Below are 17,042 nucleotides of genomic sequence, written 5' to 3'. Positions count from 1 at the left end.
TGCTTTTATAATCACAGCTGAGGAGATATCTCTGGGACTGCGTCCATCATTATTTTTTTTTGGTGCCTGCCGCGAGCTTCGATGCGGTGAGACTTTCTCGTAGCGAAGGGGTGACGCGTTGCCTCAGCTCGTGCGTCTACAAGTCGTTTTTTTTTCGTGTAAATAAAACCAGAACAAGGTGTACGAGAGTACTGATGAGATAATATGTTGATGAACTACTTCCCTACAGATAAGTGAAAGCAAAACCTATATTGTTTTACCATATTGGGTGATTTTGGCAGGACTGAACATCCCACAATCACAATACTGACAAATTAAATCTAAGCCATAAATTCGGCCACCCCTGTGTCTTTAAAAAGGAACCTCTGTGGTGGAAGAACAACATTCCAGTTTCATTAGTTTACACTGCCGATATTAATACTATCATTACAATTGGACATGGTTTATTTTGACTACTATTACCACTAATACAATAATAGAGCCTAATAGAGGCTGAGTGAGGGAAACGGGCAGAGGATCGACTTGGAGGTATTCCACCCCCAGCAGCTGCAGCAGGGGGCCCACAGGGGTCAGACGTACAGTAACACTTGACCCCGACTCTGCGTATATGTGCGCGGAGCAACCATCCCGCCGTCCCGCCAACTCCCATCCCTGCAGACCAGCAGAAAGGGCAGTAACCTCTGAAGGCTTTGTTTGGTTGGCCGGAGCCTGAGCATAGGCCCACCATTGTAAGTCTGGGGACTCCTGTGCTCGAGCTCTTGTTTTCTTTGGGAAGCAGGAAATTGGATGACTGGCTACCTGCTACAACAACATCCTGTACTTGAGAAGCCGTCTTTTCACCCATACCCACCTATTATTTCCCTTTTCCATCATACACAAGTGGTCAGCCAGCAAGCTTTTTTTTTTTTTGGTTCTTTTTTTTTTTTTTCTTCCCCCCCTCCTGGTCCTGGGGGCCTTGTGCGTGGGTTTGTCTAGGTTCCACTCAGGTTGAGATCAAATTGGCCCCATCCAGATGCTTCCGTTGAAAATAGTGTGCAGGGGCCAAAAAGCTTCAGCGTTTGGAGCCCGACTCCACCTTGTCAGGTTAATGGCCCTTTGTGAGCTGACTGGAATGACAGTGATGGTGTGCAAAAATGAATGTTCCTACACACACACAAACACACACACACACTCGTCTACTTGTACCTCTGTCAGTGCTTCTCAGGTCACTTTAGACCAATCAGCGTGATCTGTGCTGGCCCTACAGGAGACCACTTGCCTCTATGAAAACATTCTTAAGGATTACGGAGCTATAGACAGGATCTGTGTGGGCGTTGATGAGAGCCGATCTGACCTCAGGGATATCCGACCTCCATGCGAGATATTAATGAAGATAATTATGCCATCATCAGACAGGATTCTGCATGTTGCAGGAGCCCCTCAAAGAGCGGACTGCCTAATCCCTCCTGATAAGATTTTCTCGCGGAGGGCGACCTCCTGACAGGAAACTGCTTTTTTTCGCTGCACCTGGGAGCGTGGAGCCGACGCCCGCGAGCTGTGTGCACACAAACCTGCACATTTACATAAACGTTTTTCAGTCTGATTGTCAGAATGAGTTGCCTATTTGCTTTGCCTCATTATTCAGTCTGACATCATGTTGATGTAAAGCAATTTTTGCATGTCATCAGTAGCTCATTATGTATAAGTCCTGCTGGTGTCGCTTTCAGGCGATGCAGAAATCCTGATAGCCGTTACTCGGAGGACTTAGTTGGGGATTTCTAAACAAGCTATGAACAAGTTATGTTTCTGACAGCCTGATGAGTACAAGTTGAATATTATATATTCTTTTAGCTTTTTTTTGAATCTCACAAACCCCCCAGGGAAAGATCTTAGCTGCTAAATTCCTGCAAATTCCTGCAACGGTAAGAAGGCAGTTTGTTGTTGGGCATGAAGTGTACACAGAGTTTAAACTGCTTCTGAAACAAGACAGATAGAAGCAGTTTGAGAAACCCAAACGTTAAGCTATAGGTAGAAAACAAAAATAAATAAATAAATGCCAACTAGTTAAAAATTCCCCTTTGGATTTGTACGTCAATGTATTTTACAGTGATTTTAAGCTGATCCAGTAAAATATTGATCAGTGCAGCTTTTTGGACGCCATTTCTCCGGCACAAGAAGATGATGTCATCCTTTTTAAATCACGCCTGCAAAGCTCTGACTGGTTGGTTCATTTCCAACTAGTTGAAACCGCCATCGCTCTGTTATTCTGAGCATGGCAATAATCCAAATTTGACGCAGGTCACGTAAACATCACGGCCCAGTTGGATATTCTAAATTAGGCCGTGCGACGTGTTGATATTAGCCGGGTTTTTGGGGGGGCACGCTTTGGGCAAATACACAAAGCATTCAGAATATGCATATCACCTGGGGTTCTTACTGCGCTTGACCTCTTGCCTGTTTATCACCAGCTGGTTTTCACATCAAAATTCAACTGTCAGTTTGCAGAATTGGAGTTGAGATGCATGCCCCCAAAGAAAATCCCACATTTTTTGCATTGGAAGGAGAAACACAAATACTTTTAAACATTATGAAAAACTTGGATACCGGCAGGCTTTGGACACGTATCTTGACGTCAAACTTTTCCAGAAGGTGGCTGAAGGAATGAAAGAGGGAAGGAAGTCCGCCACACAAATGGAAAACTTTGGAAAAATATCCTTTTGAGCGTAAACAGGAATATTTTGTGCATGCGCAAATTGATCACTAAACCAGACCCGTTAGAAAATCTATATAACCTGCATCTCTGGAATCAGCAGAAAAACACTTTGGCATCCGCCCGCGCAGACACGTATACACGCCAGCCAACATCAGAAGCAAATGCAAGCAAACTGCTCCCCCTGTAATTATTTTGTTACAGCAATTGTGGCCACGTAATATCTCACCCAAATGTCCGCACGTGATAAAACCATCAGCCAACCTACTGTCCGGTCCTGACTCCACCGCTGCAGGTGGAAGAAATTATCAAGATATGCTCCCCATTTTGCAGAAAATGATTTATTCTATTTGCAGAAACAGTCAACATCTGTGTTTTATCAATAACATTCAAATTGTATAAAAAAAGGAGAAGTAGAAAATGCCTGACAGGACAAAAAAAATTAATACTATGTTCTAGGAAAAAGACAAATTCAAAAAAAAAACTCTGATTCTGAGGCACTCACGGCTTGGCAACACTTGTGCAGTCTGCATTTTCCCAGGTGGTTGTAGTCAAGCGTCAAAGGCCATGATTACATTACTGGAACCAAAGGGGATGCACTCAAACACAATCACATCACGGTTTGATATGTCATCACTCGCCTTAAAGCTGCTGCAAGGACCTTGACCACAAGTATCAGCTATATAATATTTAAACCCAGAGTATTTATCAATAGTGTATCAAAATGCAGTTCATTATGGACATAAATCTATTTACAACAGAAAAAAAAAAAAAAAAACGTGAAGGAAGCTCAGTGAGTCTCTAGAATGATTTGGTTCCTGCCGCCGACTCTCCACAAAAACTATTTTGCGTCGGTGTCCAGTCGATCCCAGGCCTCCGCGCGCTCAGGGCTGTCGCCCTGTTTATTCAGAGCTGGGCGAGGCCGCCGAGTCTATGTCGTCGTTCTCCTGGTCGTTGGGCGAAGCCGACTGTCCTCCCTTCACTCTCTTCCACTTCATCCGCCTGTTCTGAAACCACACTTTGACCTGCAGCGAAGAAAGTGTTACGTTAGCGCTCGGAAAGGCGACAAAAAACATGCTTTTGATTCAGACTAAGACTGTTGAGGTGTTTTTGTGGTTATCCCTCTGCAGGAATTCAAAATGAAAATGTGTGAGTATCAGGAGATAATAGATAATTATCATATCTATTAATATATTTATTATAAGTGGAGGTTTTTAGCAAAACAAAAGTCAGGCTTTAGCCGCTTGGATAAGAGTATTTGCTGGAATTTACAGGAATATTTATGGTTTGAGCCATGATTGGACAAAAGAAGTTTAGAAATCTGAACATTTCTTTCAAAATGAATAATTAATGAGCTAAAATGATCCTAAGTTGCACTAGTTCTACTAAAAACAATTACCACTACAAATATATTCTGCATAATGCCTTGAGACAATAGGCAATATAACAGATTCCATTCTCACAGTGCAGATTTCTTCACTGTATTTGAACTTGTAACAGGATCACTGTGGCTTTCCTCTCCGTTTTGCAATTTTTTGCAAAATTTACAACACGGTCAGCAAAAAAAAAAACGGACAAATAATCCCCCACAAATCTCCCGGCGCAGTTCATAAATTCGCTCGGTTTGCACTGGGCTTGCAAGGAGCACGAATTGTCAGTACAAAGCTCCCGGTCCTGGCTCCAAAATCCCTCCGAGCGCAGGCAGAGAGTATCGTATGGACAGCGGGTCAGAGAAGTCAACTATCAGGAAGTCAGCCTACACAGGATGTGAGTTTACTGTACTCGCAGTGAGGACGGTGCTCATCTGTATCATTGCGCCGCGCTGAAACGAGAATGAGCTCATATTTGGACTGCCCGCGCCAGGAATAGCTGCAAAAACACATGCTTCCTGAGGCTCGAGAAAATTACTGAGAAAAAAAAACGGTAGAAAAAAAAAAAAAAAAACTCAAGGAGCCCAGAAGTTTTAGAAAAAATGTACGAATATATCTATATATATTTTTTAAAAAGACGTCCTTAAACAGCTGGACATGTAGGTCTTAACATTTACTCAAGAAGTAGTAAACAGTGCATAATTTGGGGACTATTTTTCACAGCAGATCTGCACAGCTTTGGTCCAGTAGTGAGTATTTGCAGCAGAAGTGCATGCAGAATAAGCATGTGCATCAGTGGCACAGACAAATGAGATAAATCAGGTAATTAGCAAGATAAATAAAGAAGTAAACTCTCTGCAAAAGTGTCCTAATTTACTTCTCTACGCCCATCCAACCTGTGTGCAGCTCATGGAAGCTTTGGGTGACAATCCGCGCATCCCACTAAGCATCTTCTGCTGCAGCTCTGGGGTTCAGACAAATCTGTTCCCACATACTGTAGCCTCTTCGGGCGCGTCAGCTCATCGTGGCTGATTGAAAACGACGGCAAATCGCCAAAGCGTGTAGGACGAGCTGGAAAAAACACTGTCGAGTTGCAGTGGGAGCTCTGAGTGAAGATGGCTGTGTGTGTGTGTGTGTCTGTCCATCTGTGTGTGTGTGTTTCAGGAGTCTGGGAAATAGATTTAGCTGCAGCCGGCAGCATGTGTGGTCACTGTGGCACCGTGGCCTCATTAGGAGGAGCTGGGACGCGGAGCCTGACAGACAGGCAGGCAGGCCGAAGTTTTTAATCCAGCGGCATCGGCACGTGTTCGCCCGGGTCCCAGTCGAGCCCGGAGCCGCCGTGCACTTATTTAAAGCGGCGCGTCATTCTGCTAGAACCGCAGCATGAAAAAGTGCTCTGGAAAAAAATGTTCATTGTGCTGCAAATGCGTGTGTGCAGCATGTTTACGCATTAGTAAGAAGAGACATTCGGAATACCTCAAAATACGTGATGACGGTTTGATTTATTTGGTTCCATTTTTCATGCTGCGAATGTGAAGCCATTTTCATACAGACATGTGGTGGCTGGAAAAGTTCGACGGCAATAAATAGAAAAAAAGGAACTGACCGTGTTTAAAAGTGGTAGCTGTTTTCGTATTATCTGTGCGTGCGTGAGCAGGTAAAGCGGAATGACGCTTTGTCCCGCCCTACTTGAAGTGGCGCATGAGGCAGAGGTGGTAGTACCTGTCTCTCTGTGAGGTCCAGGTTGACGGCGATCTCGTAGCGGCGGAGCCTGGTCAAGTAGTTGTGGTGGGTGAACTCCGCTTCCAGCTCCCTCAGCTGCTCCTTGGTGAACGCCGTGCGCTCTTTCCTGGCCTTGCAGCTGGAATCCACCTTAAAACTGGACTCCTGGATGTCTGCGGAGAACAGAAACGCAAAGTTTAACACAAAGTGAGGGGGGCCAGCTCGCCTTTCGGTTTAATCGCGGCTAATCTGATTCGAATCAGCTCTCTCGCCTCCAGTTAACTGTTAAACGGACCTTAAGGACCTTTCCGACCAACAAACCGCAACTCCAAAGGCTCTTTAGTGGGAGGCCCCTCATATAGTAAACACTAAAACCAGCACTTTAAAAAGAGACCACCCTGACCTGGCCTTATGCGTCCTTTTCACCTGCAGCATGTGTGTACGTATGCACATTGTTTATTTGCACGTGCATTTTCGCCCTTATTTGTTTGTGAGTAGACATAAACTCCACATTTCTTCATCTGAAGCGTTCGCTCACGGTGTGCGAGGGGGGTATCCGAGAGCAGCGGCCACCAAACCAGCCACAGAGGGACTGAGTTAGGAGAGGAATGCGGCGGAACATCGTTAAAGCCTCTAACAAAAGAACAAAGGTGCGGATGTGTCCAGGTCCGAGGCCTACATTTGTGTGTGTGTGTGTGTCAGGAGATTTCCCAACGGAGAATTCAGAGTAGATTCACATTAACTCATCTTTACATGACAGCATACATCAGGAAAAAAAAAGCCTGAGATATCTCTATGAATATGGCGGCCGGTTACGTTTTTTAACCACACTGACATTAGCTCCAGTTTTAAAACCCTTGATCGATGATTATCCAATCCAAAAAAAGTTTATTGCTCAGATTTATAGATTTGTCTGCCTTCGTTTCATTGAATTTATACTTCATTTACCAAGATAATTATATACATTTTAACTTCCAGTAAAACCTCTCTCTCTCTCTGTCTCTGTTGAAAGGAATGGGTTTGGGTCATAATTGTGCATTGGTAGCGACACTAGCAGCTGATGTAATCTCTTGAAATTGGTTCTAATTTGTCAAAGTGAGAAGTTTTGCTCCGTGCTTGCCAGATAATTGAGCCAGTTCTGCAGTACCTGGTCCAGATGTGACTGGGCAGACCAGGACATGTATATATATATGTGTGTGTGTGTGTGTGCAAGTGCCCGAGTGTCCACGCTGATGGAAAACCCTCTCACTGCGCTTCGAGTGACATTAATGACGCTCTGCCCCGAGCGTGCCGGCACGGCGCGGCCTGCTCCGAGCAGGTTTGGTTAGACCGAACACCTGGCAGGGCGGCGCACCGGCCCTCACTAAACAGGCCCCCCCAATAAATATCCTGCACAGCCAGAGGCCGTAAACTTGCAGGGAGAATGCTTCTGCACCCAGCAGGGTCCCAAAAGGCAAATAGCATTTGGTGCCTTTCTGGGTGGATGGTGCAAAAGCAGTTTGTCTTAATCAGGAGCAAAATTAAAGCTGTTGTAAAGAAGCGATGGTTTTAAAGTAAAAAACGCCAGGCGAGAATTACGTGTATGATCGATGGCAATAATTTGCGTGCTTTAAAGTTGGAGGCAGAATCTCACAATGAGTTCAGATGATTTATTGGTAAAACTTTAATTAAACTTCCTTATGTGGCATCTTTAAGCAGTTATCAGATAAGAGTTATACGTCATACTATAACAGTTTATAATATTTTATTCTGTTTTATTAAAAGAATCAAAGGAAGAGTTACATTTTTGACAATTACTTTACTAAAAAATGTTTGTAGCAAAAAAGAAAATTAAGCCTCAACCATATTCATCATGCTGACTATTATATTATAGAGTATTATGTTATAAAAGTGTTAAACCGCTGCCTCATAGTGAAACTGAACTCGTACGTCTAGTCATCAGAAATAAAAGTAATAATGTTCTGTTGCTAACAGGAGGCTGTTCTTACGTTTCGCTGTATTATAATCGTCAGACTTTGGATGAAAGTCAAGATCAGATCATCATTTTGGTTTTGGAAACGTCACTCGGACTCCACCACATCCCCATATCAGTTCAAAACACAGACGTGAGCAGACTGTACAGCAGCTGCGTCTGCAATGCCTTTAGGACATTTTCCTAATATATGCTCTTCTACCAGCTAGTCAATTCAAAAGTGAAACGCTCTCTCGCTCTCTCCCTTTTTTTGAAACCAAGAGCTGATGTAGTGGTCAGACATGTTGCATGCACTCAGTGGGAGATTGTGTTACGGCTTAACGACAGGAAAATGTCAATGGATAAGAATGTAAGAAGTGGGCTCACAGGAAAGTGATTTTACCAGACGTGGTCTGGCATGTTTTCAGCCGTAGTGAGTGGAGGTTAGAATAAGGTAAGAAATGGAGGATGGTGGGGTGTGGGGGTGCTCTCCCACCTCCCCCTTTTTCTATTAGCCTCATGTCTGTTGCATACATTGGACATGTCTTCCAAATAATAATTTTGGTGTGTTAAGTTTGGACACGTCCGGTCGTACTACTGGAAAATGTATTCGACATGATGTGGAGTGTTATGATGAAGCAAACTCCACCCATCTAGTCCTTAGAGTGGATTAAGTATCAAGATGTGTAAACCCAGCTTTCTCTCTTTAACCAGATCACATTTACAATTTGTAGGAAATATTTTCAAGCCCAAGACCCAACTAAGAGGATTTCTTTTTTTTATTTTTTTTTCCAAAGCGGCGACAGTCTGAATATTATGTTATGGACAGAGGTGAACGAGATAAACTTTTTGTTGGTTTAGCAGAAGTTTCCACGAGTGAAATCTGAACGCTTGCACACGTGTCGAGGGTGGTTTTTATTTTGGGAGGGTGAAATTCGGGAGCATTAAAAACTTTTTCACTTTAAATCTAAACGCTTCCTTTGGTCTGTTGGTCTTGCTGCTAATGTTACATCTAAAGGTTTTAGGCCGTCATGGCTATCGGTTACTTTTGCTTCCTAATTAGCAAGTGTGAAGTACGACGGGGGGAATAAATTACACTATAATCCAAAAGCATACAATGCCGCTCATTTAACACTTCTTATAGTGTATTTTAGAGGATGCAAAGGCCCATGAAGTCATTCTTCTGTGGTAAGATGCTCTGGAAATAGCCCGTAACATAAGTATATCTGGAATAGTTTTATTTTTAAGTGTGGATTGCTGGATGCTATTGCGATCTGCAACGGGACTGTGCAGAAGTTAATTTCACCAATTCATTCTGACACACCTGTGATGCTTTACCCCCCTCCTCCCCACCCAACACCCATATTTTATCTTTAATGTGGCCTTACTGGTATAAAACAATGGTCCGCTTCCAACGGATACAGAGGCAGAGTGTACCGTTCAGACGCCCCATAAATCATTTCAGACATCTTTTTTTGAGCTCTTAAACAATAAGAGGATGCAACTGCTACTTAAAGTGTGTCTTGAACACAAAAGTCTTGTCACCTACTCACCTTTCGCATAGCGATCTGGTGAGAGCGCGGCTTTAAGATGCTTTAAGAGGAAATAGAGGGAATTTGTGCCGTTGCCAGCTATGAGACAGGCCACGGAAGACATTCTTGACCTTTGTTGGGATATTTGTTGCTTTTTTTGATGCATGTAGCGTATTTTTAAAAAAAAATTCTACACTTGTGTGCAAAAAATACCCCAAAAAATAGAATTTGAATACATATTTAGTCAAAACGAAATTAAGAAAGAAGAAAGTTTTTCTTTTCTCTTGAACACCACCTTTTTCCTTTATATTTCCATCATGACATACAACACTTTTAATATCCCCAATGTGCATTTTAAGTTGTCTTTTAAAAGCCTCTTGTCGTGAGTTCTTTTTTTTTTTTGTGCTCTCCATCTTTCCCTGCCCACACACTCACCTGTGACATCTCTCTTCCTCTTATTGGAGCTCTTCTTGTCCGAGTCAGCAGACGCCACGCTCTGGGGTGAGTATTCTCCCTCCATGCACCCGGGCACGGCGCCTGGCAGCCTGTCCCCCCCTACACTGTCCAGCTCAGGCCCTCCACTCCCGCCACCGCCTACTACTACCGCGGGGACGACGGGCGGGCAGGCCTCGGGCGCTCTCACCCGGGTCTCGCAGGGGTTGAACTGCCACTCGGCTCTCTGGTAACCCCCCTGGTTCTCTTGGTAGAGTCTGTCGTCGCGGGGGTAGGCTGCGTGCGGCGCGCTCGGCACCAGGCAGGAGCTGGAGAAGTCCGTGTAGGCCAGGAACTCAGGCTTCTGGTGGAGGGAGAAAGGGGCCTGCTGGTAGGGCAACTGGAGATTGGCTCCCGGGACGCCTGAGTGAGGGTTCCTCATGCAACCCCAGATGGGGCTGCTGGGATGGGCGCTCCGCATGCAGCTGCTGGCTGGCTGATCCATGATGATGCAAAAACACTCGATTAAAGTCTTTTTCACTCTTCCCAGGTCACGAAGTTTAACCTCCTTCAGAGATTCGAGTCAGGACTGGAAATCTGTGTCTTTTAAAATATCCACTTCAGCTGCGCATCATCATCTCACTGCATGAACGTTCGCCTCTGTCAGAGCTGTTGACTCTTCCACAGCCCAGAACGCGCGAGGATAGACGCCTTCCTGTGACAGTGCGTTTCCCCCTCTCTTCTGGGAGTGCGTGTGTGTGTGTGTGTGCGTGACGTCCTTCGGAGCCTCTGGTCCTGACACACTCTCACACACTTTCCCTCTGTCTTGCTCTCACACACCCTCTCCTTCAAGGCTCTGACTGGCTTGTGGCTCGGCGGGAGAGCTGCATCCGCAACTGCACGACTCCCCTTCTCGGGCTGGCTGTTTTCACAACTCTTCTAAGGCATTCTTGACAAGCGAGCCCTCCTCCTTTTTAAACATATAGGTGGGAAAGAGTGGCAAGTTTATGGAGTGTAACGTGAGACTGCAGAGGAGGAGCCCTGCCGGCCACATGTTGGTAGTACCCTCCAACCAACCCTGCCTCATCAACTATTAATCACAGGGGAAATTTTATATGCACATCTAATGGGCTTTCCAGACATGGAGCTTTTTTAAAGGGACATTGTCTGAAAAGTATAAAGCAAGCACCCACCCACTTGGGAGCTGGGGACCCTGACTTATTTCAGCTCCTTAGCGCTTTCTGACACCCAATTTAGTTTCCTTTCTTGACACCCTTTAGAGGAAAGTTAACACTAACCTTTTCCCTCTGCACCCCTGATCTTTCCCTGTCCCCTCCAATCTGAAAACTCTTTCGTTCTCTTTCTTTTTTTTCTTTTTTTTTAATGACTAAGTCTGTGTGCACTGCTCCACACCCAAATCCACCTGGCTGGACTTTCTTTAACTTAAAGGTGAAAGGACAACTGAATTTGATGTTGGCTATAGAAAGCGCTCACACCTCTTGAGGTTTTCGCACTTTAGTGAAACACAGTATGGAGTTTCAGAGCCGTATTTCAGAAACACAAGCCAATATTTTCCCAAACTGCGACCCGGGCGTCGTGCCTAAAGTGTTGTGTTTCTGTGTTGAGCTCGTCTCATTTATTATGTATGAGATATTAAGGAGCAGTAGCCGCTGTTTATGGCAGAAATCACAAGCAGATTAACCACATTTGGATCAAGCAAGGGTGCAATTGTTCAGTTTTCTGATGACTGATTTTTAATCTCTGCACGCCACTCGCGACAGAAGCCACTTCCCCATGAAGTAATGTCTCTAATGCCATTAAAACCTTTTTGGCTAAACCAAACTTTGGACTCAATTTCGGCGTATCTGTTACCCAATAAACCCACTGAACCACACGTTACTGAAATGCACCGCTTTTCTTCATACTGCTCATATTTTTGAGCTGAGGTTTGCTGCCTTCCTCGTGTGTCCTTACTTTGCTCCTGACCTCTCAGACGGGAGGGGAGTTTGATCACACCTCCGTCGAGAGAAGGTGGTGGTGTGGGGGGGATCTAGAGTGAAAGGGTGTTGGAAAGAAATGGAATATGACAAATATAACGTACACCTTACAGAAAGGGAGAAGTTTTTGTGAAATGCTGTAAGAAAAAAATTGACTCAAAGCAGTCAATTATGTGTATACTAGGACATACTTTGACCCTTTTCTTGTAGAAATTCATTCGCCACAAAATATTTCAAGAAAAAGAGTGAAAATAAAGAAAGACTAGTAGACAAAAAAGGGAAGAAGGCAAATGGGAAAAAAAAGAGAAATTTGAGATTACGACACCAGCAACAAAATCAGAAGTGGACAAAATGAAAGAAAAAAAAGGGCGAGTGAGATAGAGAAAGAGAGGCAGAAAGGAGAGTGTCTGAGGTCACACACCAAACCCTTTCCATTTAGCCAGCAAATTGTTGAGCCATGAAGCATCCCTCGCTTTTACTGGCAGTCTGAGCCCTGGCCGCACCACAGGGAGCAGGGGTTACACTGCATTTGTGGTCAGAGCAGGGGCCATCTGTGTGTCAGGATAAATTAGAGTGTGTGCTGTGAAAATATACGTCAGTGAGAGTGTGTGTGTGTGCACGTGTCTCAGAGCAAAGGTAGAGTGTGTTTGTATTTATTTCAGTGCATCTTAGACGTTTTTGACTAAAGGAATGGTCACAAAAATAGGAAATGAATCTGCAGGCTACCACTATTTTCTCTGTTCTTGGATGTTAGCGAGCAAGCAAGCACGCAAATTTTTTTTGTAGCAATAAATGATCCGACCCTTTATAGACATACGTCACTATATTTGAGGGGACAAAAGTATGAATATATACTTTTATAACTCGAATATGTTCTTTATGCTAGCTAAAATTTACACTATTTGAAACACTGGCATCTTTACATTATGCTACATCCAGTAGGCCTATGCTATGAAATGGCTAATGGTATGAAATGGTTAAAACTTCCTGCCTCTTTTGATAACTTTGATTGTTTGCACAGATAACAGCCATATTTAGCTTTACAAGCATTTGCTAGCTAGGACGGCCCCGAATGTTGACGTTAGCTTAAAGTTTTGACAGTTTAGCTAAATGTACTATTCAGCGTTTCTTATTTTGTCTATTCATCATTGCCTAGACTGTAATCTTTATTTATTTTACTTTAACGTACGTATGAAAGGTTAAACACTTCTTGTCTCGTAAGTTGACAGTTGTCAGAAGTGTAAACAAAAGGTTGTCTTTCTCTAACATACGCCATATTTAGCGCTATGAGAATTAGCTACGTGCTACGCAAACGTCGACATTAGTTTAAGGTTTTAACATAGTTTGGCTAAAGTTAACGTTAAATGTTTTTTGTTTTGTTATTTTATACTGAAATGTGTCAACCTGAATCATTGCACAAGTGGTGATTTTCAAAATAAATGTACAAAAATTGTGATTTATCTTTGTAAGATGTTTTTAACTTTATAAAAACCTGCTATTTTAACAGGATGTTTACACTTTTTATCCACTGTCTGACACTAGCTAAAATTATATTATGTACAAGTACATGTCCCTGCCCTTAATGTAAGGTTTTATGGTAAAATTTTTGTTTTTGCAGTAATGCTAGCTCACTAACACGAAGATAATGCATTACAAGCTACGCTAATGGTATGAAAAGTTAAACACTTCCTGTGTCCTAAGTTTACATTGTCAGAAGTGTACATTAGATTCACACAAGTAATCACATTAAGCGTATCAAAAATTAGCTTGTCTGTTTGCAAATGGTGATATTAGCTTAAAAGTTAAACACAGTTTGGCAAATGTTGGAGCTGGAAGACCATAAACAACGCTGATGCAGATATTTAGAATTGTGAAGACAGTATGTGTATTCACTTGTGAACATTGGAGAAACCAGGTGACAGATACAGAAAATTATTCATGAGTGCACCATCCTGCATGTGTCAATGTATCAGCGTTACAATAAACCAGCAAATTGTGTTCGACTTTAAATTTAAGAAGCAAAATTTCCTTTAAAATGGACTTAATAGGACAGAAAAAATATGAACTATAAATCACTCTGGTTTAAAGTGTAGATCTGTAGTCACACACCTTCAGCAAAGTGCTCCCAGTAAATGTTTTAAGGCCAACCTTGGTGCCGATATGTGGAAAAAAGGCCTCAGACTTTGCCTTGTGTGCAGAAAAAAAAAAAACTATTTAAACTGTAGGTCTATGGCTACACTCCCTTTTATGTAATCTGAGAAAGGTTTGGGTTTTCTAAGTCAGAGTCTGACACCACAAGCCAAAAGAGTTAGTCAGCAATGCAGCTATTACTCATTTACTTCACACCTGCAAGTCAATCCATTCATTTCACTGGAGTAAATTTGGCAATGAAATATTGTTGGTAATTGATCATCTATCCTTCTGCAGACAAAACACAATTTCCTTGCGTTTGATCCTGTAAATGATTAGTGTGTATCCAAACCCTGATGTGAACCACATTGCTGCACTGGAAATTGAAACAAAACTGAATAAAAGTGAAACTATATATTTGATTTGTGACTAATTTGTACAGATTTACTTCCTGTTTTCACAGTTAGAACTACTAAGAAACTAAGTGAAGCTTAGTTCACTTCTTTTTTTCTATGATGAGCCAGATGTTTTCCAGTTTGGTGCATAATGGTTCACACGGTGCCTGTGATTCGTGCATGGGAACATTTCTTGTATGCCTGTGTTTATGTGAGAGTGTTTGTTGGAGAACCTCAGGAGTATGTTGACTCAAACTCAAGTCATACACACCAGAGACGGCAGATAAATGAGCTGGACGTGAGTCAAACCATCCCTCACCCTGCCGGCAACCTGTTTCTGTCACTCCAGCACTGTGTGTGTTTAAGAGGGGGTGAGCGTGCATGACTGGGAGAAAGTGAGAGAATAAACTAGAGAAAAAGAAAGTTCACTAGCTGTGTTTGTGAAAAAGTGTTGCTTTGCCGCCATGCGTGCAAAGCTGCGAACACTTTCATATAAAATTTGTGCATGGATGTGCGTGCATGTGTGAGAAGTGTTTTCATCTGATCCGTCTTCGTGACACTGGCAGGATTAGGCCCTCCATCAGTCTCTTGAGTCTGACAGCGTGACCCGCCGTGACCCCGCATTCACCTGGGTCTGACTGGACTGTGGGAGCAGTTTATCTCTGCTACTGTCCTGAAAACAAGCAGGGGGTGAATATGAGTAAGAGGGATGAGGGGGGAAGAGTGTGAGAAAAGGGGATCAAGAAGGAGGATAGAAGAGAAAAGGGCTTTTTCGATGAAATGCAACATAATAAGCTAAAAGTAAATCTGGCTTTCCGCACCTGGGTTAATTTACCCCATCGTTAGATAACCGTGAGTGCCATAGAGATATCATCTTCTATTCAGCTGACACATAAATAGCTGCCAATAAACAAGGCTACTGGTTTCTTGCTGTCGCAGCCAAGAACCCAATCACAGCATGCTATCAGTTTCTGCTGAATCCCAGCATGAAAGAAAACAGTTGCTTCAGTAGAAGTATTAACAGCTCAACAGCTATAAAACTAGCATAGTTAAAAGTACAAGCCCAGAAGTATCAAAAGTGCTTATTCTGAAGTAAACTGGCTGTTTCAGCTGCAGAAAACTATGCTCTCTATATCCTAGTATTTCAGTGTTGTAGCTGGTATGATTAATTTATTCTATAAATATATATGCCTAACTAGCTTCAAAAACAATTTATAATGCATAATAGTCTGTTTACACAGTCTACATGAAGTGCTTTGGGCAAAATGGACGGCATGTGTGTTTTATTTTTACTTATTAGTTTGCTAACAGCATTACTTAGAGTGACAGACTGCCGCACTGACAAATGGACAGGGTTTTGTGGTTGCTTAACCAAAGTTTAAGGATGACGTCACTGCTTCAACATGTGAAATTAAAGATAAAATGATGCTGAGGTCTACTGCATGAAAAATGTAAAACACTGATATATTATTATGGATTCATGATGAGCAGTTTTGAAGCCCAGTGTGGGCGGCTATGGCCGTCGCCATCTTGGAAGTGCAGATGACCTTACAGTTTTAAAAATCAAACAGTTGTCATGAATGGAGCTACAGAGACGAAAACCTTTTTTTTTTTTTTGCACCAGGCGGTAAGTTCTATGGGGATTGACTCGCTGTAGGAGACAGCCTCAAGTGGCCATTAGAAGAACTGCAATTGACACTCCACGTTTTCAGCCCTGGACGGTATCAACATTGTAAACGATATTAACTCATGTCTAATACATACAAAATACCTATCTCCTCAGTCGCTAAATGCTGCATAGCTACTGCGTGCGAACAAGCTAGTTGCTAAGTGTGCCTTTGTGCCTGCATTTCTGTGTATGCGCAGTCTGCTTCAGACTATCAGGCCTGGACAGTTTCAGGACCAAGCCTGGTTTTCGAATTCTTGGTTCCTCCCCTGATCAGCCTTTCATCTCCATCCATTTGCCCTGGTGTCCAAGTGCCACCAGTCCAACTCCTGTCCTCATCAGGAGTGCTGTGTAAAAGCCTTGTTCTACTGCCAGCTTTGTCATTGAAATCTCGTCGTTAGTTGCATGTTTTTGAAAAGAGCTGTTGTACACTGAAGATTAGAGGTACCTTCTGCCTTGTATTGGAGCTGGGGCAAGGTTTACGTTGTTCATGTGCCAAATTCTTGATTTTACATAGAAGTTCCATGTTTGGATACACTAGGTTTAGGGGTGCTTCTCCCACCTGTTTTATGTTCAGTTACTGTTTTAGCTTTGACAAATTATACTATGCTCTTTTGATTATATTATATCTGTTGTGCACCCACTGCCCACTTCTGCTCCCTTTATTTATGTGCATACTTTCTTTAAATCCGCTCTTATTAAAAAAACACCATCCAGTTTTCAGACCAGTTGCCACCTGTTTCTTTTTATGTTACGCCCCATTACCCCCAGTGAGCTGGGTCGTAACAGTGCCGCTTAGCGCCGAGCAGGTGGCCATCAAGCGGTTAGGAAGTTTGTAGCTGAAAATGAACGATTGCACTCTGGAAACTATGGCTCTGAGACAAAGTGGCAAAGAATAAAATCATAGACCACAGAAATGAAACAATACGCTAAAAGGAGCTAAACAGCTGAGTGGAACAGAAGGGAACTGCAGAAGAATTCAAGGGTTCATCAACAGCATCGACCACTTTCACATTTTACAAGAAATTTATTCTGATGATCTGTTTATAAACTATTAGTAGAGTTTGGATCTTCTGCTTTGTGTATATCTATCAGATATCAGATGAATGAAAGAGCCACTCTGAGTGGTTTGAAGGTCGTATTGAGCTACGACGCCAG

The 17,042-nt window shown here is 43.0% G+C and overlaps 1 protein-coding gene across 1 annotated transcript; it reads right to left on the bottom strand.

Annotated features, from left to right (window-relative positions):
- Positions 1-2,463: 2,463 nt before the first annotated feature.
- On the bottom strand, positions 2,464-10,315 carry meox1 (mesenchyme homeobox 1). The gene is made up of 3 exons (XM_084568199.1): positions 9,700-10,315; positions 5,782-5,954; positions 2,464-3,714 (listed from the first exon to the last, which is right to left on the bottom strand). The coding sequence occupies exons 1-3, from the start codon at positions 10,199-10,201 to the stop codon at positions 3,592-3,594; spliced, it is 798 nt and encodes a 265-aa protein (XP_084424325.1). The 5' UTR covers positions 10,202-10,315; the 3' UTR covers positions 2,464-3,591.
- Positions 10,316-17,042: the final 6,727 nt, after the last annotated feature.

This window comes from Chelon labrosus, assembly GCF_963514085.1.
Source record: "Chelon labrosus genome assembly, chromosome: 19".
Lineage (NCBI taxonomy): Eukaryota > Metazoa > Chordata > Actinopteri > Mugiliformes > Mugilidae > Chelon > Chelon labrosus.
The sequence above is the reverse complement of the archived record's forward strand: the minus strand, read 5'-3'. Positions and strand labels throughout refer to the sequence as shown.